At 35.3% G+C, this 23,816-nt stretch overlaps 1 protein-coding gene across 6 annotated transcripts; it reads right to left on the reverse strand.

The window, feature by feature from the left end:
• Positions 1 to 15,743: 15,743 nt before the first annotated feature.
• Positions 15,744 to 23,325, reverse strand: LOC117927517 (putative disease resistance RPP13-like protein 1). Of its 6 annotated transcripts, none has more exons than XM_034847055.1 (6): positions 18,752 to 23,325; positions 18,497 to 18,652; positions 18,212 to 18,377; positions 18,059 to 18,122; positions 16,955 to 17,066; positions 15,744 to 16,824 (listed from the first exon to the last, which is right to left on the reverse strand). In XM_034847055.1, the coding sequence occupies exon 1, from the start codon at positions 23,176 to 23,178 to the stop codon at positions 18,808 to 18,810; it is 4,371 nt and encodes a 1,456-aa protein (XP_034702946.1). In that variant the 5' UTR covers positions 23,179 to 23,325; the 3' UTR covers positions 15,744 to 16,824; positions 16,955 to 17,066; positions 18,059 to 18,122; positions 18,212 to 18,377; positions 18,497 to 18,652; positions 18,752 to 18,807. The 6 variants fall into 6 exon arrangements, with proteins under 6 accessions (XP_034702946.1, XP_034702944.1, XP_034702945.1 ...); XM_034847053.1 differs by having other exon boundaries at positions 15,744 to 16,828; XM_034847054.1 differs by having other exon boundaries at positions 15,744 to 16,514; positions 16,719 to 17,066.
• Positions 23,326 to 23,816: the final 491 nt, after the last annotated feature.

Genomic DNA, 23,816 nt, shown 5'->3' on the forward strand with positions numbered 1-23,816 from the left:
TCATGTCATCTCCTATTAGAATAATGTCATCAATGTAGACTATCAAAACTGCTACTTTTCCCTTCTGTAGAAAACTTCATGAACATAGCATGGTCAATTTGGCCTTGAGTGTAACCTTGCTTCTTTATTGACTTTTCGAACTTCACAAACCAGGCTCTCGAAGACTTTGAGCCCATATAAGGATTTTTTTTTTTTTTTAACTTGCACACCTTTGAGCCAAATTTATCTTCAAAACCTGAATGAGAATCCATGTAAACTTCTTCTTCTAGATCTCCGTTGAGAAATACATTTTTTTTCGTCTAATTGTTGTAGTGGCCAATCCAGATTCACAGCTATTGAAAAGAGTACTCTTACTGTGTTTAGCTTAGCCATCGGTGCAAATGTTTATGAGTAATCTATGTCATAGGTTTGAGTGAATGATTTGGTAACAAGTTGAGTTTTATATCTCTATAGTGACCCATTAGAGTTGTACTTAACTGTGAACACCCACTTGCATCCAACAATAGTTTTTCTTTTTGGTGAAGACACTACATCCCAAGTCTTGTTCTTTTCAAGAGCTCTCATCTCCTAAAGAATGACTTCCTTCCATTCGGGAATAATTACAGCATCATGCACACTTTTAGGAATTTGTACACTATAAAGTTGTGAAGTGAATGCAGCAAATGAGGGAGATAACCGCTTATATGACACAAAATCGGACAAAGGAGGTTTAGTACAGACCTAACACCTTTCTTATTGGCAATTGGAACACTCAAATCATGGTATGACATAGATGAGAAAATGGAAGTATGAAGATCATATTCGAAAGAAGAGTTTTTACCTAACTCATGTCTTTTTAGATTATCTGCCCTCGGATTGGAGTCATGGCCTTCCAGCAAAATGGAATCATCCTTTTTTTTGTTAGGTTCCTCCTTGAGTAAACAATCAATTCTTTACCTGCATTTGTATCAGTATTTATTTTTCTAGTGTTTTGAACATTTTTTTGCATATTAGTAGCCTCCCCCTCACTTTCAATACCTAAAATATTAATTTCTAGACTTGGTTGTGGTTGTTCAATATTTTCTAGAGGTGATCTACCAGTTTCTAATGTAGGCCTTGGGTCCTGAGAAATCTGTATCATATTCTTTCCACCACTCATGCCTATCTCCTCATAGCCCGAGCCTAAACTTTCACCACAACTAGATCCATTGCCTAATTCTTCACTGTCTAACAACTCTAGAAAACTCATAGGATCCGAATCTTCACATGAGCTCTCTCCCTTGAGATGAGCCTTATGGAAGAAAGATCTTATTTCAAAAAAGATTACATCCATTGTAACATACATTTTTATGGAAATTGGGTCAAAACACTTATATCCTTTTTGTGTGGGAGAATACCCCACAAACACGCACTTTCTAGCCCTTGGATCAAGTTTTCCACAATTATGTTGATGAATGTGAACAAATGTAGTGCAACCAAAGATTTTTAGAGGTAAATCAGAGGAAATTCGTGATGTGGAAAAAAAAAGTTTTGAAAACATCAAATGGAGATTTAAATTTCAAAACTCATGTAGGTATCCTATTAATCAAATAAGTTGTTGCCAAAATTGTCTCTCCCCACAAATACTTAAGAACTTTTGTTGAAAACAGTAACGATCTAGCAACTTCTAAAAGATGTTTGTTTTTTTTTTTTTTTCAACTACTCCGTTTTGTTGTGGTGTATCATTACAAGAGCTTTGATGTACGATACCATTTTCAAGAAAATATCATCCTATAATTTTTTTTAAAAAAAACTCTTTCCTTTTAGCACTTTTGAAAACCTTAACATTTCCTTGAAATTGTGTTTGAATCATCTTATGAAAATCTTTGAAAACTTGTTCTACTTTCGATTTGCCTTTTAACGGATGTACCCAACAAATTCTTGTGTGATCTGTAAACCCTCTATTTTGTCCCTTTAGCACATATCTTTAAGTTCACTTCCAGTGTTCGACAGTGGTTCTTTGATGGCCCATTACTACTCGTGTGGCTTACCATTTCTAAGCCACTTTGGAGACTTTGGTTGAAGGGTTTATCTGGCCCCACATTCCGATTGCCCTCCAAGTTTAGATTAGGTTTCACTTAGGTGCACTTTAGGTCAGACTTAGTTAAGTCCACCTAGCCACCCTAAGCCCATTAGGCACCCCCTAGGTCCATTTAGATACACATGATCCATTAGGCGCTGTCTTAGGCCCGCTTAGACACTTTATTGAGCTTAACTTTTTATATAACCTTTTTATTATTATTGCATGCATATGATGATCATATTTATTTTGTTTATTTACTTATTCTTATTATTGTTTTTATTTATTTATTTTATTATTATTTATCTATTTTATTTTTATTTACTTATTTAATAGAAAATTGCTTGAATTGTTTAGACTTTAAATATGTTTATGGCCCCTTATTGAATGATGGAACTATACAATCTAGTCTCCTTTCTTTTTCTTTTTCTTTTTTCCTTTTAATCATCTTATACTTCACTATCAATCTCATAATTTTCATTAGTTTCTTCTCTTTTCTTTTAAATTCCTTTTAATTTTATTTTATTCTGTTTTGCATGAGGAGAAAAATTGCATGAAATTTTTTATTATCGGGGAAATTATAAGCAAAGCAAAGGCATACATGCAACGAGGAGGATCTGAGAAAGCCATCTGCAGAATATTTTCGTAAATCATTAATTGGGAATTTATATCCATCTCTAGTGTGTGTCCCAGCATCACGTGACCACCATGTTTCGGTCCCAGAAGGCTTTAAGAGGTTGTAGACATGCATTTTGGAGGGGTACTACACTAGCATTTATAGGATGAGTAGGGTGATGTCACAAGAAACCACTCTTTTTGGGTTCTAGAGTATTCTAGGAGATTGGGGAGGAAAGAACAAGAGGAATTATGTAATGACTGGGTATTTTATGCCACGTTAGCATTTCTATTTTGAAAAGTCTTATTTTGAATGATGGTTGAAAAGTCAAAAAGAAAAGTGCCTAAAAAACACATGTTAGTTTTGGATTGGTGAAATTCAGTTTATTGTGTTGGTCAATCAGGCGAGTTGAAAATTTTATGCCATGTCAGCCTTAGGGTGGAAATTTCTTAGGATTTTAGTAATTGGGAATTTCCGGAAAAGAAAAACGAAAACAAAAATGAAAGGTTAATTAATTAAAATTAATTAGAATTTAAAAAAAATAATAATAATTAATTAAATTAAATTCCTTATTAATAAAAATTGAGAAAAATATTAAATTGTGTGTTTTATAAAAATAAAGAGAAAAGAAAAAAAAATGAAAAATGAGTAATTTGGGCTTGGATGAAATAGGGTTTTAAAAGAAAAATGAGAGTTAGTTATTGGGTTTGTTTTGAACTTGGGTTGGGCTTGAGTGGGCTGATTAAAAGGAAAAGAAATGGGCTTGAGTGGGCTGTTTGGTAAGTGGATTAAAATGAAAAGAAATGGGCTTGAGTGGAAAAGAAGGGAACAGTAGCAGATCATGGGAGAAAGGGGGCGGCGGCATTGTAGAAATTCTCACATCGCCGGAGCTTTGACCGGCCGTTTGGGTGGTCAAACGACCTCCGTTTCGGCTCAGATTTGGAGGGGGTGCTCTACTCGATGAGAGGAACAACCCTACAGTGGCCAATCATATTTTTAGCTACTGAATTCTTAGATCTGTGGTAGGGGACCCTAACCCTAAAACTTAAATTTAATGTGTTTTTCCCTTGAAAAAAATTGTAAATATTGTCATTATGAGTTAAGTAAGAATTATGGGTGTTGTATGAATTTTTTTAGATTATTTGGAATTTGTTTGGAAATTTTTTAATTGCGGGAAATTGATTTTGATTGATAATTAATTGTTTTGAAATGCTAAAAAATTATTACATGGGTTGAAAAATTCCAAAATTAAGGTTAAATTTCAAATGTAGTGATTTGTGAATTTTTGGGCATTAGTTAGAAAATTTTTGAAATTTTTATGGTAGAAAGTTAGTTAATTTCGAATATTAGAAATTATTATAATGGTTGAAAAATTCCGTAAGTGTGGTAAAATTTTAAGATTTTTGATATGCAAATTTTTGAATATTGATTTGGGATATTATCGGGAATTTTAATGTGGGGAATTATTTTATTGGATTATTGGGGAATGTTGAGATTGTTGAATTATTGAGGAACATAGGAATTGTGGCATTCATTTGCATCATGGTTATGTGGAAAATAAATAAATAAATAAATAAATAAAATTATGAAGATTGTGAAAAGTGCATGAAATGGAAAAAAATGAAATAGTAATGAGAAGCGAAAGCCTGTGTGGGGTGAATTAAGAAGGGAGAGAGATCCCTAGGGTGAAAGACCCAAAAGTTACCCCGGGAAGACTCCAAATGGGGAGTGTATTTGGGTGTGGACGCGTATCCTTCGGTGAAAACCCGAGAACAATAGTGCATTGTATGACTGTGTGTCACACGTTCATGTACATTCATGTAATTGTTGAATTGTTCCTTTTGTGTTGAAGTGTTCTTTTCGTATTCTTTGGAACTTAGTAATTCCCTTAACCCCTTGGGTGTTAGGCACCCTACTGAGCAGGGAGGACTTCAGGATGCTCCTAGAGCGGCCTAATAGAGCGTGGCATTTTCTGTTATTGTGTTTTTTTTTTTTTTTTGGGATTTGTTTTAGTAATTATGACTTATGGATTTGTTATGAAGCTTTATTTTGATTAAGTTGTTAATTGTGAACTTTTATATTTTTTTTACTATAATGAATATTTATCTAACCTTGTTATTTTGAGTAGTTTTGGGATATTGTAGTTTGTGAGAATTCTAATGGAATGTATGAAAAAAAAAAATCCAAAGTGTTTTGGTTAACTGCCAACGTGGAATAGGAGGAACCCTTAGGGTCAAACCTTTGACCTAGGGTCACGGGTCAAATTTTGGGTCGCCGGGAATTTGGGTCGTGACAAATTAAAGAAATGAAAAAATGAAAAAGAGTGGACGTGTGGCAACACTATCAAGGATTCTCCATTTTATCATGGGTAGCCTGGGCAGTGCTGCTTCGATGAGAGTTGCGACTACGGTCGACATTTCCTCCTCCTGCCTTCATGGAACCTCTCCCCACCGGGTTTATCCTTGGCAAATACAAACTCAGCTGCCTTCTCGGTCAAGGCAACTTCACCAAGCTGTACTAGGTCCTCTCCTTCACTGACGGCACCACAGGAACCTTCTCACAAAGGCAGCGACGCACTGTTACTTCCAGCAACTGGTATTCACCCTTTTGTTCTGCCATTAGAACAGCATGGCTCACCGCAACATGGAGCCGCAGAACCTTCCCCTAGACTAAAACGGTAACCTTAAGGTTTCTGACTTCGGGCTGTCCGCACTTCTAGATCAACTTAAGAACAGCCTGCTCCACACCGTTTGTGGCACGCTTGAGTACACAACGCCGGAAGTCGTTTATCAGAAAAGCCATGACGGCTCAAAGGCGGACGCGTGGCCTTACGGAGTTATACATTTCGTCTTTCTTTTCAAATTTTTCTCATTCAATGATAGTAATCTCGTGACAATGTACCAAAAAATCTATCGACAAGATTACCAGTTCCTGCCTTGGATCTCAAGGCCGGCATGATCGATAATATCACAGTTGCTCGATCTGAATCCTAATAAAAGGATGAGCATTGAAGCGCTGAGGAAATCTGCTCGGTTCAAGAAACCAATGCAGAAGGCAAAAGAAGAATCCACAGCCACGCATTCGCCATGGGAAGAGAATATGAATCTTTGTTCGTCAATCTTGGATAAGGCCCTGCAATTTCCAACCCGATCACTCCAATCCACGACTGATGGTGCGATTACTAGGATTTGGACACTTACCAAAGAGGACATCCTTGAGGGAGTCTCTAAATGAGCCATATATATGCACTTTCCATATATCCACGGGGATTAAAAAAAAAAAACAGAGTATTCCATGGAAAGGATAGGCTGTCATATAAATAAGAGAGAGACGAGAATAAAAATGTAGAGATTTTTTTTTTTCTTGGCAGAGAAAACACGCTGAGATGATTTTTTTTTTTGGCAGAGAGAACACAGGAAGAACTTTTAGGATTTTTTTTGATCGACACACGAGAGCAATTTTTTTAGAGAACACATGAGCAGATTTTGAGAACAACAGAGGACTTCAGATAAGGATTCGATTGCCACTTTGACTTATCAAGAGGATTTTCTGAGTAACACGCGCAAGAGCCACGCATCCGGGAGGGGTATCGACAACACAAGGTAAGTAAGTTTCCCTTTTTTTTTTTTTTTTTTTATTTGGATGTGTTTGTGATTTTAATTCATTAACTTAATTAATTATGTTAGATAAAATTCACTTTTAATTTGGTTTTAGTTTAGTTTTAATTTATTTTGGATATATTTGAGATTTTGATCCGTGAGTTTTATTAATCTAGATAAAGTATATATTTTTAATTTCAATTTAATTTAGTTATAATTTATTTTCTTAATTTAAGTGTGTTTGTGTTGTTAATTCCTTAGTTTAAATATTCCTAATAGATAAAGTTCATATTTTTTTTTAATCCAAAATTAGTTTATTTTTAATTTGTCTATTAGTTTAAATATGTTTGTGATTTTAATTCATTATTTTAAATAATTTTGTCAGATAAAATTTATATTTTTCAATTCTGAATTAATTTAGTTTTGACCTACTTTTTTAGTTTGAATGTGTTTGTGGTTTTAATTTATTAGTTTAAAGAATCTTGTGAGATAAAGTTTATATTTTTTAATTCGGGATTAGTTTAGTTTTAGTTTCTGTTTTAGTTTGAACATGTTAGTGATTTTAGTTCATTAGTTTAAACAATTTTATTAAATAAAGTTTGCATTTTTAATTCTAGTTAGTTTGGTTTTAATCTGTTTTTAGTTTAAATGTGTTTATTGATCTTAATTCTTTAGTTTATATGATAGTTTAAATAAAGTTTGTGTTTTTTTAATTCTAGTTAATTTGGTTTTAATCTATTTTTACTTTAAATGCGTTTGTTGATCTTAATCCTTTTGTTTATATGATAGTTTAAATAAAGTTTGTGTTTTTTTAATTCCAGTTAGTTTGGTTTTAATTCGTTTTAGTTTAAATGCATTTGCTGATTTTAATAATCTTATTAAATAGAGTTTAATTTCAATTTAGTTTGATCTTAATTTATTCTATAATTTGAATGCATTCATGATTTTAATTCAATTGTTTTATTGACCTTCTTAGATAAATTCCATGTTTTTAATTTCGATTTTAGTTTAGTTTTAAATTACTGATTTATTTATTTATTCTAGTTTAAATATATTTGCAATTTCAATTTGATAGTTTAGCCAATCTTATTAAATGATGTTGATGTTGTTAATTCTAATTTAATCTAGTATTAATTATTTTTTAGTTTGAATGTGTTTGTGTGTTTCTAATTTCATTAATTTTGATTCTAATCCATCTATATCCAATTTTGTAGTTGATTATAATTTTAGTTAATTAATTTAGTTAATCACGTGTTATTATTTTCATGTCTTATGTATGACAATTTTAATTTTGATCCATCAATATCCAGTTTTAATGTTTTAAGAGTTTCGGTTAATTAATTTAGTTAATCACATGTTATTATTTTTCATATTTTGACTATGACATATTTTGGCTTTGATCTATTAATATTTAGTTCGAGTTTTTTAGGAGTTTTGGATAGTCAATCTAGTTAATTGCATGTTATTGTTTTCATATTTTCAAGATTGCTAAATTTTGGTTTTGATTTATCATATTTTGTTAGAATGTTAATTTACCTTAATTAATCCCACATTATTATCTCCACATGCTAAATTTGTTGACTTGAATCATTGATTGGTTTTTCTTATCTTAATTCATGCGCTTCTTGAAATCTAGATGTTAGTCTTGGATAATATTTTTGTTAGTCTGTTTGATTAGGAAGTCATAAGTTTGTTGTCATAATGATTGTTGGTCAAATCTTTTTTTGAAGGCTACTGGAAACCCATGAAGGTTGGCCCTACTCTCACCAATTTAATTGGCATGATTGTCTAAATCTTCATTTTGTATTTTTGTTTCCTTTCGTTTTGTTTGGTATTTTGTTTTCTATGTTTTGTTATTTTCAAAATTAATTTCTTTTATTTTAAAACAAAACACTTTTTCTCAAAAGATCCCTTTAAAATATATATATTTAAAAAGAAAATTCATTTAGAGTCTTTAGAATCAAAATCTCTTTTTTTTTTCAAAATAATAAGCAACTATATCTCAATCGGTTTGCATCCTTCTCGATTTTCAATGAAAATTTTGGTTTTGAACTATTATAGAATCAGAATCAATTAGTTGACTTATCTTATTTATGTATTGATTATAGGCTTGATTATAGGATGTAAATATAGGAGACTTATCTTAGATAGACTAGCATAGCATGTATAAATAGAGATGTTTATGTTATGAATAAAGAAATAGAAATTCATTTTCTTTCTCTGCAGTTTACATGGTATCAGAGCCACATTTGGCTCAAGGGAATTTTCTGGGTTTTGGGTTTTGTTCCTAACAGTATGGAATAGTAACCTGTTACGTTTTCTGAGTCTGGATTGCGTCACAGTCAACCCAGGGAGGAGTGCATTCTTGTTTCCGGCCAGTACACAAAGTTCGGTGGCCAGACGAGCTACGCGTGAGTCTCACGCGCCGATCAAAGCTTCAGGAGCAACCTTCACGCGCCGGCACGTGAGGCCACTGTTTCTTCACCGATCTGACTTTCTGACGTTTCCCATCTCTTTCCGACCATTCTTAGGTGGCACTCTGGCGTTCGATCAATTGTTGAGAGGAACATCTCCTTGGCAGGTTCTGTCCCTTTGATTTGTTTTCTGATTCCTTGTGGAAATTCATTTTGGGTATCAGTTGTTTCTGGTTGCTGCTGGAATTATATTTATTGTGGTGATTGAATATCAATTAAAATGACTGACAACAAAGCTTCTATAATTGAAATAGTTCCAGCACTATCCAAAATAATTGATCATAAATTAAATAACACTAATTATTTGGAATAGAGCAAGACAATTAGAGTTTATTTGCGTAGTGTTGAAAAATATGACCACCTGACCATGGAAACCCCTGATGATGAAACTAGAAAGACTTGGATAAGAGATGATGCACGTTTATTCCTACAAATAAGGAATTCTATTAATAGTGAAATTGTTGGACTACTTAATCACTGTGAGTTTGTTAAAGAATTAATGGATTATCTGGAGTTCTTATATTCTGGCAAAGGGAATTTATCCCAAATGTATGATGTGTGCAAAGCCTTCTATCGTGCTGAAAAAGAGGCCAAATCTCTCATAACTTATTTTATGGATTTTAAGAAAACTTATGAGGAGTTGAATGTACTTTTACCTTTCAGTACTGATATTAAGGTGCAACAAACTTAGAGATAAAAAATGGCGGTAATGAGTTTTTTAGCTGGCCTTCCATCTGAATTTGAGACTGCTAAATCTCAAATTCTTTCCAGTTCTGAGATTGGTTCACTTCAAGAAGTGTTCAGTAGAATTTTGTGTACTGAAGGTACCTCATCTATCCAGCAGACTAATAATGTTCTTGTTGCCAAAGGAGGAAGCAATGATATTGAGAGGAAATCAAACAACAGGGGAGGAAGCAAGACTTCTCATAGCTATAACAATGATTCAAGCAACATTGTTTGCTACTACTGTCATAAGTCAGGTCATACTAAGAAATACTGCAAGAAATTACAAAATCGTAATCAAAGAAATCAGATTGCTAATGTTGCCACCGCCTCTAGTACTTTTTCAAGTTCTTCTGATAAGACGGTCATGGTCTTAGCCGATGAGTTTACAAAATTCTCTCAGTATCAAGAATCATTGAAGATTTATACTCCGGTTACTGCTCTTGCTGAGACAGGTAAAACATGCCTTATCTCCTCCTCAAACAAATGGGTAATTGATTCAGGTGCCACTGATCACATGACAGGTAGTCCTAAAACATTCTCTAGTTTTCAATCACATTAAGTCCTTTCTCATGTTACCATTGTTGATGGGTCAACCTCTAATGTTGTGGGTTCTGGGACTATCAAACCAACATCCTATATCACTTTGTCATCTGTTCTAAGTTTACCTAAGCTTGCCTTTAACTTGATATCTGTCAGTAAACTTACCAAAGATCTGAACTGTTGTATCTCATTCTTTCTTGACCATTGCCATTTTAAGGATCTTAGGACGAAGCAGATTATTGGTAAAGGACATGTATCTGATGGTCTTTACATTCTTGATGCGTGGGTGCCTCGGTCAGTTGCTTGTTCTAGCATCGCTTCTTCAGTTGAAGCTCATTGTCGTTTGGGACATCCCTTTTTACTAGTGTTAAAGAAGTTGTGTCCTCAGTTTCATAGTTTACCTTCATTTAATTGTGAATCATGTCATTTTGCAAAGCATCACCATAGTTCGTTAAGCCCAAGAGTTAATAAGAGGGTTGAATCTATTTTTGAGTTAGTACACTCTGATGTTTGGGGACCTTGTCCCGTTACTTCTAAAATTGGATTTTGATATTTTGTTACATTTGTGGATGATTTTTCTCGAACGACTTGGATTTATTTTATGAAGAATCATTCTGAAGTTTTCTCTCATTTTTGTGCATTTTGTGTTGAGATTAAAACACAGTTTAATGTCTCTATACGAACATTGAGAAGTGATAATGGCAAAGAATATATGTCTAACTCATTTCAGACTTACATGACTCAACACGGGATTCTTCATCAGTCCTCTTGTGTGGATACTCCTCAAAATGGAGTTGCTGAGAAGAAGAACAGACATTTACTAGAAACAGCCCGGGCACTCTTGTTCCAGATGAAGGTTCCTAAACAGTTTTAGGTTGATGCGATTTCTACTGCTTGCTTTCCGATTAATTGCATGCCATCTACTGTACTCAATGATAAAATCCCATACAGTATATTGTTTCCAAAGAAGTCTCTATTTCCAGTTGAACCACGAATTTTTGGAAGCACTTGCTATGTTCGAGATGTAAGGCCATCTATGACTAAACTAGATCCCAAAGCCCTGAAGTATGTGTTCTTAGGATATTCTCGTCTTCAGAAAAGTTATCGATGTTTTTCTCCTGATCTCAACAAGTATGTGGTATCGATTGATGTGGTATTTTCAGAAGATACATTTTTTTATTCTTCACCCCCAAATTCAAAAAGTGAGGTGGAGGGTGAAAATTGGCTCATATATCAAGTAACCATCCCAAGTACTCCCATTGATTCTTCTGAGCAACCACACACTGTTGTTGACTTACTGCCTGCTCCAGCTAAGCCACCAATTGTTCAGGAATACTCCAGGCGTTAGGAGACAAAAGATACATGTCCTACACCAACTTCTTCGTTATCTTATCCTCCTAGTGACCTTGACCTCCCCATTGGTCTTCGTAAAGGTAAACGTCAGTGCAAATCAGTTTATTCCATTGCTAATTTCGTTTCTTATGATCACTTGTCTCCTTCCTCGAGCGCTTTTGTTGCCTCTTTAGATTCTGTCTCTATTCCCAAAACTGTTAAGGAAGCCCTAAATCACCCTGGATGGTATAATGCAATGCTTGAGGAGATACAAGCTCTAGAAGTCAATCACACATGGAATCTAGTTGATTTACCAATAGAAAATAACGTTGTGGGATGTAAGTGGGTCTTTGCAATAAAAGTTAATCCTGATGGCTCAGTGGCATGACTAAAAGCCAGACTTGTAGCTAAAGGCTATGCTCAGACTTGTGGGGTGGACTATTCTGATACTTTCTCTCCAGTAGCCAGACTTGCTTCAGTCCGCCTGATTATATCAATTGTTGCTTCTCAGCACTGGCCCCTACACCAGCTGGATATCAAAAATGCATTCTTTCATGGAGATCTCCATGATGAAGTATATATGGAGCAACCTCCTGGGTTTGTTGCTCAGAGGGGAGTATGGGAAAGTGTGTTATCTCAGAAAATCTCTCTATGGATTGAAGTAGAGTCCTCGAGCTTGGTTTGGCAAGTTTAGTGAGGTGATTCAAGAGTTTGGGATGAACAAAAGCAAAGTTGATCATTCAGTCTTCTATAGACAGTCAGTAAATGGTATTATTATTCTTGTTGTTTATGTTGATGACATTGTCATTACAGGAAATGATTGTGTAAGAATTTCTTCTCTCAAATTGTTTATGCATTCCAAGTTTCACCCAAAGGACTTGGGCGAGCTAAAATATTTAGTAGGAGTAGAAGTATCAAGAAGCAAAAAGGGAATCTTCTTATCACAGAGGAAATATGTTCTTGACTTACTTACAGAAACTAGAAAGATGGAAGCCAAGCCATGTAGCACACCGATGATCCCTAATGTACATTTGACAAAAAATGATGGTGATCCCTTTGATAATCCAGAAAGATACAAAAGATTGGTTGGGAAATTGAATTACCTTATAGTGACTCGCCCAGACATTACTTACATAGTTAGTATTGTCAGTCATTTTATGTCTGCACCTACAGTGAAGCATTGGGCAGCCTTGGAGCAGATTTTGTGTTATTTGAAAATAGCTCCTAGTCTGGGCATATTGTACAACAATCATGGACATGCTCAAATTGAGTGTTTTCCAGATGCTGACTGGGCTGGATCCAAAGCTGATAGACAATCCACTATCGGCTTTTGTGTCTTTGTTGGTGGGAATCTTGTATCTTGGAAGAGCAAGAAGCAAAATGTGGTATCTCGGTCTAGTGCAGAATCAGAATGCAAAGCCATGGCGCAAGCCACGTGTGAAATTATGTGGTTGTATCATCTTCTAACTGAGATTGGAATAAAGACTCCCATGCTAGTAAAACTTTGGTGCGACAACCAAGCAGCTATTCATATCGCCTCAAATCCAGTATATCATGAAAGAACTAAACATATTGAAGTAGATTGTCACTTTATTCGTGAGAAGATTCAAGGAAATCTTATTTCCACAGGTTATGTGAAGACTGGAGAACAATTGGGAGATATTTTCACAAAGGCGTTAATTGGAACTCGGGTTGAATATTTTTGTAACAAGCTGGGCATGATTAACATTTATGCTCCAGCTTGAGGGGGAGTGTTATAGAATCAAAATCAATTAGTTGACTTACCTTATTTATGTATTGATTATAGGCTTGATTATAGGATGTAAATATAGGAGACTTACCTTAGATAGACTAGCATAGCATGTATAAATAGAGATGTTTATGTTATGAATAAAGAGATAGAAATTCATTTTCTTTCTTTGCAGTTTACATGAACAAAACACAAATCAAAGCTTGTGGTCTCAAATAAATGAGATGATTCTAGGCCAAATTCGTATTTATCAATTGGGGAATTGGTGAAACCCCTACATAAGAAAATCTTTTCAAAACTTATTTTTGCTATCATCCTTGCTATTTGTTGTAAACATATCTATCTATTTTTTAGGAATTGTATACAAAATGTGCATGACAATTGATGATATAGTATACTTTGATCATTTTTTTTGCTATACTAATTGGATAAACGTGTTAGGATTTCTTATTTTATTATTTATTATCTAACCCCCCATGCCCCGAGGAAGCGAATTACGAGTTATGCTATCTAGGTATGCTCCCTAACACCCACTTTCTGAATTCTGCAAATATGATTGTCATTGTGAACTATGTCTATGTTTTATTGTGCTTGGATGTCTTGATATCTGCTTCATAGTTTGACTATTTATGATAAAGTGCATGTTCGGTGATATATTATTTAAACTAACCATTGATGTTTTATGATAGCGCTTAAGAAATGGTCCAGGTACGCACCCTAATCTTCTTTATGATTGTGATTGGTTTTCTTGTTAGGCATGTCATTCTTTTGAAATCACCTAACCCACTTAGGTATCTATAATTAACCAATTAATTGCCACACTCCCCTTAGCTTAGTCAATAGAGACCTTTATAGGGCTTAGAGGGGTGCTACTTCATAGAGGTACCTTTCCAATAAATAACCCGATCCCTAAACCTAGACTTGGATTTTTCAAAGACACGTTTTTTCCAAAAAAAACTATGGAGTCATTTTTTAGGGTTTTATTTCTTGTTTTATTTTCTCTTTAAAATAAAATAAAATAAGTGGCGACTCCGATTTCATTTAATAAAAAACGAGTCTCGCCGATTGAGTGAGGACTCACGTGAAAAATGCGGGTCCACAGATCATCATTGAATGTAACAAACCATCTCTTACCCGTAATAGTATTAATCCTAAATTGCCCCCAAACATCACTATGGATAATTGAAAATGGTTTAATGGGTTTAGAAGGTTGTAATGGGAATGATGCACGATGATGTTTTGATAATTCACAAATTTCACATTGAAACAAAGATGGATCTTTATTCTTAAACAAACTTGGAATCAAATATTTCAAACACTAAAAGTTGGGATGACCTAATCTAAAATGTCATAACATGATTTCATTGTCAAGAGAAATAGATATCAACTCAAAACAAGTATGTTGTGATTGTTTTCTCAAAACAAGATTTGCAACATGAAGGACGTTGTGAAGAGTTAGCGAGGAAGAAATAGTTATTGACCCTTATCATGCTATGGTCGATAGAAAAACATTGGCTATTTTTATTTTTCTATTTCCTATACAGGGAGTATAAGACGAAAACAATTTTGATGAACCTGTCATATGATTCGTTGCACCCGAATTTATGATCCATGGGGAACTATAATTGACACTAGTAAGTGCAGTGGAATAAGAGTTACCTTTCTAGGCCAATGAATATGAAGGAAACTTATTTTAGGATCGAAGGAATTTGCAGAATTGCTCTAGTTGTTCCTTAGTGAGAGAAAGAGTTTATGAGGAAGTTTATGTCTCTTGGTCATCACTGTTAACCTAAAATGCACGTCCTTCATTACTGGATTTTTTCTTCACATTTTGTGGCTTGCCATGTATCTTCCAGCAAGTCTCCTTTGTGTGCCAGGGCCATTTGCAGTAGTCACACCATGAATATATCGGTACTTCAATTTTATGGATATATCAAATATATCGAGGATATATCGACGGATATTTTAGAATATATATATATATATATATAAACCTCATAAAAATGTAATTAAAAGTATAATACACATTTTAAAGTTGTTTTATTAAAAAATTTAATATATATAAAATATGATTTATCATATTTGATAATAATATTGTATGCATCGATAAAAAAATATGAATTTTAGAAGTGTACATTTATTATTAAATTACATCAAATATTATTTCATAATAATATTGTGATATTTGATTATAATATGTCTAATTTTAAAATATATTTAATATTAAAATTATAATCCATTTAATTCAATTGTATTAAATGATATAATATAAATTGTGATAGATGTACAATTTTTTAATATTTAATTAATTTATGAATGATATTAAAAACACTATGAAGAAAATTATCATAATAATTTTATATTTTTTATAATCAATTAAAAGAAATTTTTGCATTTAATTATAAAATAATTATTAATTTGCTCTCTAGAATATTCTTTTAATATTTTGTTTATATGATGACTTTGAATATATATGTTTGGTGCAATATATTTAACAAGGAGCAAACTTGCCTTACCAAATTGCAAGGCATTTCTAAAGGAGCACTGTAGCTGGTTGGTAATGTAGCGCATTTGACCACACTGTAGCGTGTTTGACTACTTGTTGACCCGCATCAACTAACCCATATATAAGGAAAAATCAGCGATTGATCGCCATATCATCAATATATCGATAAATATCGACGATTTTCGACAATTTTCCTCAAAATTTCGCCTGAACGATATTTCCCCACATAATATCATTTCCATAATATCTGATACACGATATATCAACAATATATAGGGAAATTTTCATCCATGATCTCCTTCATGTTCGAATCTTCTAGAAGCAAGAGTAGAACTTTCATATTCAGTTGTATGCTTTCGATCAACATCTTTGAGCATTACTCTCCGTTGAGCTTCTTCTCACCTAACTTTAGAGAACACTTCACGAATATTTGGCAAGGGTTTCCTCCCTAGAATTCGTTCCTTGACCTCATCCAGTGTTTTCAATTCAAATATCTGAGACAAATTTTCCAAATCCGAGCATGTTTCTTGAATTGCATCCCATACATCTTTGGCTGTTGGAAGAAACATAAATGCCTTTCCAAGAGCAGGTTCCATTGAGTTGATTAACCCAGCTATGATCATAGAATTTTCGGACCTCCATGGTTTGAATTTGGGATCTCTTTCTGCTGGTTTTGTCACTTCACCAGTGAGATAGCCAATTTTGCCTTTGCCATCTATCACTAGCTTCACCGATTGCGCCCACTCTACATAAGTCTTGCCAATGAATCTGTGAACAGTTATCTGAAAAGTGTTGGAATTTTCATAATTGTTGAATAAGACAGCAGGACCACTCTACACTTCCTCTGTCGTTTCCTTGGTTGAGTTGGTGGATCTAGTTGCACCGGCCATGGCTGTATTGACCATTAAGAAACCCTAGCTGAGAGTCGTAGCTCTGATACCATGAAGATTTTAGGGGAAAAAAAAAATGATCATCCAACCTATTCAATAAGCTGTAGATTACAAGTTAAATAAAGATCTCTTCCAAGAGAATCTCAACACCCTAACAAATAGGAACAGAGATAACAACCTACTAAATATCTAATCAACAAATTATGATTTTATTAAAAAATCTAAACTAAAAAACCTCTATCACTACCTTCGCCTTCACATTTCCAAGCTGCAACTTTTCGATAAGCAGAAGGATCATCAGAAACATGCTGATCAATCAGAAAGCTCTGCTTGAACTCAAGGAAGACAGAGCTCTGACTATTATTACATAATGGTTGCATAGAAGAAGAAGAGTGTGTCACCATCAGATGAAAACACGAGAGTGAAAACAGTGAGTGCATCAGCATGAACAAATACAAATATGAGACCATAATCTCGAATTACCTGCTGTAAAATTATTGGATAAGAAAGAACTTGAGAGTAGTGGGGTTTCTTAGCCAGAATTCATCTTTTGCAAGGTGTTGGCTTAATTTGATTCAAGCTCTCCCTTCCAAGTCTTCCACAAGTTGAAGAACATGTCAATAAAAGGACAAAGAATTAGATGGATCTTAACAACCATGAAGCATTTTTTTATGGTAAAGAACTATTTATACTTTTATTATCTGCATGAAGTACCCCTTTTTAAACACCAAACACCAGAGTAGAGTTTTAAGTGCCAAACGTCAACAAACATGCAAAAGAATTTTCACCCCTCCATCTACTTGAAATAAAAAGAAATGCAAATATAGTTATTCAAAACTTATAATGGAAATCATAAAATCTTCCTCATGCATGTGTAATGAGAAAAAGTAAATGCCATCAGAACATATGATACAAATGAAGAAGCTTTAAAAATGTAAGAATGATCATAGCTCATTGTATCTCAAGTTGCAGATTTCCTTTCTTCAAAATCCACATGAGATGGTAATTTGTGAGCCAGCAAGACTTCTGCAACTTTGAATTATTTAAGTGTGCTGTACAATTCAAACCAGAAAATTATCTACAGATATAACAAAGGTAGAAATTTGATGCTTGCATTAACTGAGGAGAAGACCAAGAAGCAGAACAATTATTTTTGAGAAAAGGCCAATCCTGACTTATTGTAACAAGGAATGTAATTAAAAACCCCAAGAAAAACAAGTTACAAATAGGAATATCCAATTCCAAATAAAGATGCAGTGCAATCAAGAGGACAAAGAAAAAACTGATATCTAACCATTTGTATTCTTTATCACTCACTTGAAAAACCTGTAAGTTGAACAAAGATCATGTTGATAAATGGAAAATTATAAAGACATGGTAGAATCCTGTGATGGAAAAATGTGAAGTCATAGGTTTAAAAGCATTAAGAACACAGCTTATGTTGATAAATGCACATCTATGAATACGTAAGGAAAAAAAAGGCAGAATTTTATACAGAGATATATGGAAAAAGAAAGCTTATTGAGGACAATGCAATTCAGAAGCACAAAGTCAAAAAAGATCATGAATGAAATAGAGTATACTCACTTTAACTGGCTGACCCTGTGGTTAGAGAATTGGATTCCATTTGCATTATCTTCTCCTTCACACCCTACATGCACGAAATGGAATTCCTTTAAAATGAACATTTTGAAACTAATTCTTAAGAACAAAAAAGTTACTTATAATGAATGGGCGTACTTGATTCTAATAGAAAGGGAATTAATAGCCTATGTGTGTTGCGTAGATATGCAATCTAACAACAGGCATGTCATGAGGCCCCAGATAAAGTTCTGACACGTACAACTACAAAAGCTTCCAAGTAAGTTTTATCTGCAATTTTTTTTGCTAAAATTGACTCCAGTTTCTGCAACAAAAAATCATAATTTGATTAAGGGTGATGGATCACTCATCTCTATGATAGGGTGATTAAGGCAGAGCATATAGTCCTGTTACCATTGGTGTCTTCATGAATTGTTCCCTTACCTTTTTAATTAAATCTGTTCTTCTTCTTCTTCTTCTTCTTCTGTCAATGAAATACTGAATTTTTAACCTTCATAACCATCAAGCATGAGACTTTATAGCATGGATGGCAAACCAGTCATTGGTGAAGGAGAATTTTTGCCATTGGATGAGTTTCAACTGTGCAAGACACGTGAGACAATTCAATTAAACAAACAAACTTGGAATAATAAATTAAACAAATGACACAAGGAATTGTCGCAGATTGAAGAAAAATACCAAGCATTTACATATAGTGGTAGTCTCTGCGTGCATTTTGCTGCAATCTCAACTTCTTATTGCTCAAGGATCAATTTGCCATCTATTTTCACACACGGGATGTGGGCAATCTTGGGCCAATCTTCCCCTTTCTCTTTGGAGCACCTTTGAATTAGGAGTGGGCAGTCTCTTATATACAGTTCTGAAAGCATGTCAGGCAGCCCTTCCCTTGGTATAAACGACTGGAGCTTAGGACATTGGAAGACATCTAGCTTTCTAAGAGAGGTGAGCGTTTGGAGAGACAGGAAGGCCAAGGATTCCAGATTCTGGAAATTTGAAATGCAAAGCTCAACTAGAGTAGTAGGAAGAAGAAACAAGTGGTGGTGGTGATTAGGAAAGGAGGTGGCTTCCAGAAATATGCCACCAATGGTAAGAGTTCTAAGAGAGGTCAATCTAGCAAGTCCCCATTCTGATAAGGGCACTTTGATATTCTCACAATTAGTGATCTGAAGTGATGAAAGAGAAGTGAGGTTTCGCAATAGATGAGGCTGCAAGCCCAGATTCTGGCATTTTTCAATCCGAAGATCTTTGAGGTTGTAGAGGCAATCAGGTATGGTTTTGAGATTAGGGTGTCCCGAGATGGACAACTTTTCAAGTGCATTATTATTACAGTGAAACATCTCCTCTGAAATTGGCTGCATCTGTGCACAATTATCGATCGTAATAGATTTAAGGGTAGAGGGAAACTTGCCAGTAGGAAAGGATGTGAGAGATGAACATTGCGAGATATCCAAGATTTGAAGTCCACCATTGGTTGTGTTGTTGGAATGGTGATGCATTATTCCCTCTGGTAGAGACTGTAGCTTTTCACACCCCCATATCCAAAGCTTCTTGAGAGTGGGGGGTAGCTTACCTGGAAAACCAGTAAGAGATGGACACCTCCCTATAATTAACTGTTCAATGGCACACACATCGATGTCTTCTGGAAGAGACACTAGATTTTCACAATCGGATATGAATAGTCGCCTAAGGGTGGTGGGTAACTGCCCTTTTGGAAAGCAAATAAGAGATGGACACTCCTCTATCTCCAAATATTCAAGGTGACACACGTTGTTGCTGCTGTTTCTCATCATCATCCCATCAGGTAGACTACTTAGACTTTCACAATTAGAAATAGCAAGACCTCTAAGCATGAGCGGGAAACCCTTCTCTGGAAATGACACCAGTTTTGGGCAATCCTCGATGATCAACTCTGCAAGAGATGTATAGCTTTGTAATCCATGTGGAAGCTTCTCCAACTTATCACACTCACGTATTTCCAAATGCTGAAGATTGTAAGGCAGCCCTTGCACTTCCTCCTCCTCCCCTCCCAAGGATACAAGTTGGTCACAACTCAATATTCGAAGACGAGAGAGGTTTCCTAATCCCAACCCATCCAGCCACAAACATTGCAACTGACCAGAATTGTCAAATTCTAGAAGTTCAAGCCTCGGCAGGGACTGCATAAACTCCGGCTGAAGTCTGGAAAGCTGTGATATTCCACTAACATCCAAATAAATATGTGAGGTGATGTCAATTGCGCTTCTACTCGCTTCCCTCAGTGGCATAATGAGAAATTCATGATTCTCAAATTGTGGCATCATTTCTGGGCAATAATAAATATTGAGCTCTTTAAGAGAAGGCAAGTGTGTTGGCAGTCGAACCATAATTTCTGGGCAATTCCCAATATTGAGCTTTACTAGAGAAGTTAGGTGAGTGGGTAATTTCTTAATCAATCTTGGACAATTTTTTAACTCCAACTGATGGAGGCAAGAAAATGACTCTTTTGACCAACACCACTCTTCCCATTCCATCATATCCTCAAACCACAAAGACTCTAAGCATTGGAAAGGCTTAGCATGAAGAGAAACTTGGCCCTCAAACTCCAGCCCCACACTTTTCACTCCATCCATTCTTTTGATGACTAACTTCTTGAGGAAGGGTAGTTGCCCAACAGAAGGTAGTGATATGCATCTTATACAACCAATAAGACTTAACGAAACCAATTTAGAGTAAGAGGAATCACACATCCAGTTTGGGAATGTTCGACCACCATAATATTCAATCCTGAGTTCCTTCAGATTGGTATGAGGTTGTAGAGAGAGAAGGACTTCCATTTCAGCGTCTTCATCATGTGAACAATCCAATTCTTTACTCCAAATCATACTCAACCTTTCAACATTGAGCTTAGCTTTTAGATTGGCATCTCTAGCATCTTGAACATCCACAACATTTTCCAATTTTGAAATACATATCTCCCCCCGCAGATGTGACAAATCCTTCAACTCCTTTATTCCCAAAAATCCTCTTTTGGACACAATAAAATCAGACAATGTTTGCAATTTCTTTAATTTGCCTATTTGCTGTGGCATGTCTTGCAATGAACATCCAACAACATTGAGATGTCTAAGGCTAAGTAAATTTCCGATGTTGGAAGGCAACCTTGTAAGATGCTTACAATTGGATAGTATCAATGTTTGTAAATTATAGAGATTGGTCACTGAATCTGGCAATAATTTGATTTGGGTGAAAGACAAATTCAAATAACGCAGATGTTTTAATCCACCAATAGAATCTGGTAGCTCAAATATCATATATTCACTCAAAGAGAGGACTCTTAACTGTCGAAATTTTGGCACCAAATGATCACACACCAAACTAGTTACAAAAGATTCTGTAAACGTACCTTGAATTGGTAAAGCCACAAATGTTCTTAAATGTTCTAACTCTTGAAAGGCTTCAAATTTCTTGAACACATCGAATTTTCCACGAATAAATGATGAATGACGAGTCTCTTTAGAAATTGTGGATTGTCGATTACTTTCCAAGGTATCCTCCAAACAAAAGCATATTTCACCAGAAGCAACTCGAGCTAGATCACAGATAAGATCATGCATCACAAAACGGAATTCATCCGTGCCTGATGATTGAAAAAATGACCTTGACAATAATTCACAAAAATAGTCGTCTCCTAGATCTTCCATTGTCAGGTTATCAGCGTTTGGTTCCTGAATTAAACCTTCAGCCATCCACAGGAGGACCAAAGTTTTTGAGTTGAACTCATAGTCCTTGGGGAACATTGCACAGTATGCAAAACACCTCTTCAAATATGAAGGGACATAGTGATAGCTCAATCGCAACGCAGGAAGAATCTCACATTCCGTGCTTGACAAATCCCAAATTTTGCTATTTGACACTCTTTCCCATTCTTCTTCCCTCTGTTTAGAGCGTAAGAGACCACCAAGGGCTTTTGCTGCTAGGGGCAATCCCCCACACTTGCCAACAATTTTCCTACCAATGGACACCAAGTTGGGATTATCTTCCATATTTCTATGTTCAAATGCATGCTTCTCAAACACAGACCAACAAGCATCTTCTGATAAGGGGTTTAGTTCATGAAGATTCTCGGCAGCTCCCATCATCAATGCAACATTTTTATTGCGTGTTGTAACTATGACTTTGCTTCCTTTTGCCCCTACGCTCAAAGGGGCACGCAATCGATCCCAATTACCAAAATTTTCGTTCCACACATCGTCGAGAATGAGTAAAAACTTTTTCCCATACAACGCGTCTGTCAATTTCTTTTGAACTTGTTGGAAGTCCAACGAGCCGCTTCCATCAGACCTTTCCACCGAATTGAGAAATGCTCTTGTTATATTCTCCACATCGAACACATCAGACACATCAGACACACAAACCCACGCTTTTAGATCAAAAAATTTCGCCATTTCATCGTTGTAAACCAGCCGTGCGAGCGTTGTCTTGCCCACCCCGCCCATGCCAACAATGGAGATCACGCCAACATTGTTTTCATAGGGCTCAACCTTGCCCAGCAAATCAAGGATCACCTTTTTATCCTCATCCCGGCCATAAACCCCAGGTTCGTATGCTATAGGTGTAGTGGGTGGCAACCTTTGCCAAGCAGAAGTAGCTGCTCCTGTCACCTTTTCTAGGCCAAGTCCAACTTTTCTGGCCGAAATATCTCGTAATCTGCTGGTGATGTTCCTAATCTTGGGCCCCATCTTGACATTACGCACAACATGAGTTGGATTGAAACTAGTAAAGCAAGTAGGAATGAACTTGCGTATTTTGCTTGAGCTGGCTTCGACAGCTTCCTCCCCCATCGGCTTTCTTCTCATCAATTCGTAGGCAAACTCGTCCAAGATGTCCTCCATATCATACGCCACAACCCTGAGATCGAACAGCCATGATTTGACAGCCTCCTGTGTAATCTGCTTTTCCTCCGCGTCGTTGAGCTCTTTCTGGATGCTCTGCAACTCCTTCTTCCATTTCTTGAGCTCGTTGTGGACATCCTCCTGCCGTGCGAACTTAATCAGATCAGAAGAAAGCAACTTGTCAAAGAGCAAGCCAACGGTAGCGGAAATAAGAGCATCTCCAACAACTTCCATGGTGTTCTGCAAAGGCAAACAAAGAGCAAATAGTAGAGAAGGGAAGATGGAAACAAGTGAAAGTGGTTCTGCGGTGGGATGGCTTCAGCTGAAAGAAAAGGTATCGAAACGCCTAGAGTTCCAACAGCTTCCATGGTAGCCTTCAAATGTCATAGGTTCTCCCTTTTAAGGAAATTGCATTTACATCCGTTCATCTTGATTCTTGACTTTTATCTTAAAAGCAATTTCTGTTGGGAATAACCCTGTGGAGAAATACGCACATCCATTTCCCACCCCCTTAAAGCTCGAACATTTTTACTCCTACAACAACTAAGAAGTATTTACCAATGATTTCACCAAATATTTTTATCCCTTCTAATACTTAATAATAAAAATTTTCATTTCTTACAAAGTGGCTTTTTGTCTTTCAATTACAAATACTCATTCTTCCAATACATATATAATATTTTTATTAAAAATGGATTTTTAGGAAACATTATAAATAATTTTTTAATATTATGAATAATTTTAAAAATACTTCATAAATCTTATCAAATATTTAATTATTTTTAAAAATATTTTTAAAATAATATTTTTGAAAAATACTATCAAATGAACTTTATGATTAATATTTGTACAATGTCCAACCTTCCTACTCT

This window comes from Vitis riparia, chromosome 13 (genome assembly GCF_004353265.1).
Source record: "Vitis riparia cultivar Riparia Gloire de Montpellier isolate 1030 chromosome 13, EGFV_Vit.rip_1.0, whole genome shotgun sequence".
Classification (NCBI taxonomy): Eukaryota; Viridiplantae; Streptophyta; class Magnoliopsida; order Vitales; family Vitaceae; genus Vitis; species Vitis riparia.

Bases quoted from the DNA above. Each gene is read 5' to 3' on its own strand.
- LOC117927517 (XM_034847055.1), bottom strand. From the start codon at position 23,178: ATGGAAGTTGTTGGAGATGCTCTTATTTCCGCTACCGTTGGCTTGCTC.